Source organism: Eimeria mitis, genomic scaffold (genome assembly GCF_000499745.2).
Source record: "Eimeria mitis Houghton genomic scaffold, Emh_scaff148, whole genome shotgun sequence".
Taxonomy (NCBI): domain Eukaryota; phylum Apicomplexa; class Conoidasida; order Eucoccidiorida; family Eimeriidae; genus Eimeria; species Eimeria mitis.
Genome location: NW_013569422.1, coordinates 25,801 through 26,210, shown reverse-complemented (window position 1 = coordinate 26,210; position 410 = coordinate 25,801). Strand labels below are relative to the sequence as shown.

Sequence of the window (410 nt, the reverse complement as noted above, 5' to 3'; positions counted from 1 at the left end):
GGCCCTCGCCGCTGGCAGGAGAGAAGTAGAAGACACCCGAGCCAACCCCAAACTCAAGCAGCTGCGGAGACACACAGCAGCAGCAAGCAGCACCAAATGCAGCAGCAGCTGCAGCAAGAGCAGCAGCAGCAGCAGCAGCAACAGTAGCACGAGCAGGAGCAGCAGCTACTGCAGCGATAGGCGTAGCAGCAGCAGCAGCGCAGAATCTCCCACCAACAGCAGCAGCAACACAAACACCAGGACAACCCCACAGCAGCATTAGCAACAGCAGCAGCAGCAGCAGCAGCAGCAACAGCAGCAGCAGCAGCAGCAGCAGCAGCAAGGATAGTAATAACCCACTGTCTCGACCTTGATGCCTCGCTTCTCCGTCAGGTACCGCAGCACTCGCATGTGGCATTCATCGACGTTGC

The 410-nt window shown here is 58.8% G+C and overlaps 1 protein-coding gene across 1 annotated transcript in view; it reads left to right on the top strand.

Annotated features, from left to right (window-relative positions):
• The window catches only part of EMH_0098340 (uncharacterized protein), a gene marked incomplete at both ends in the record, with an annotated part of 1,927 nt that overhangs the window by 1,309 nt on the left and 208 nt on the right, over window positions 1-410 (top strand). The window contains one exon of the mRNA XM_013495227.1: window positions 373-410. Within this exon, the coding sequence (XP_013350681.1) occupies window positions 373-410 (38 nt within the window). The remainder of the gene's footprint in view (window positions 1-372) is intronic.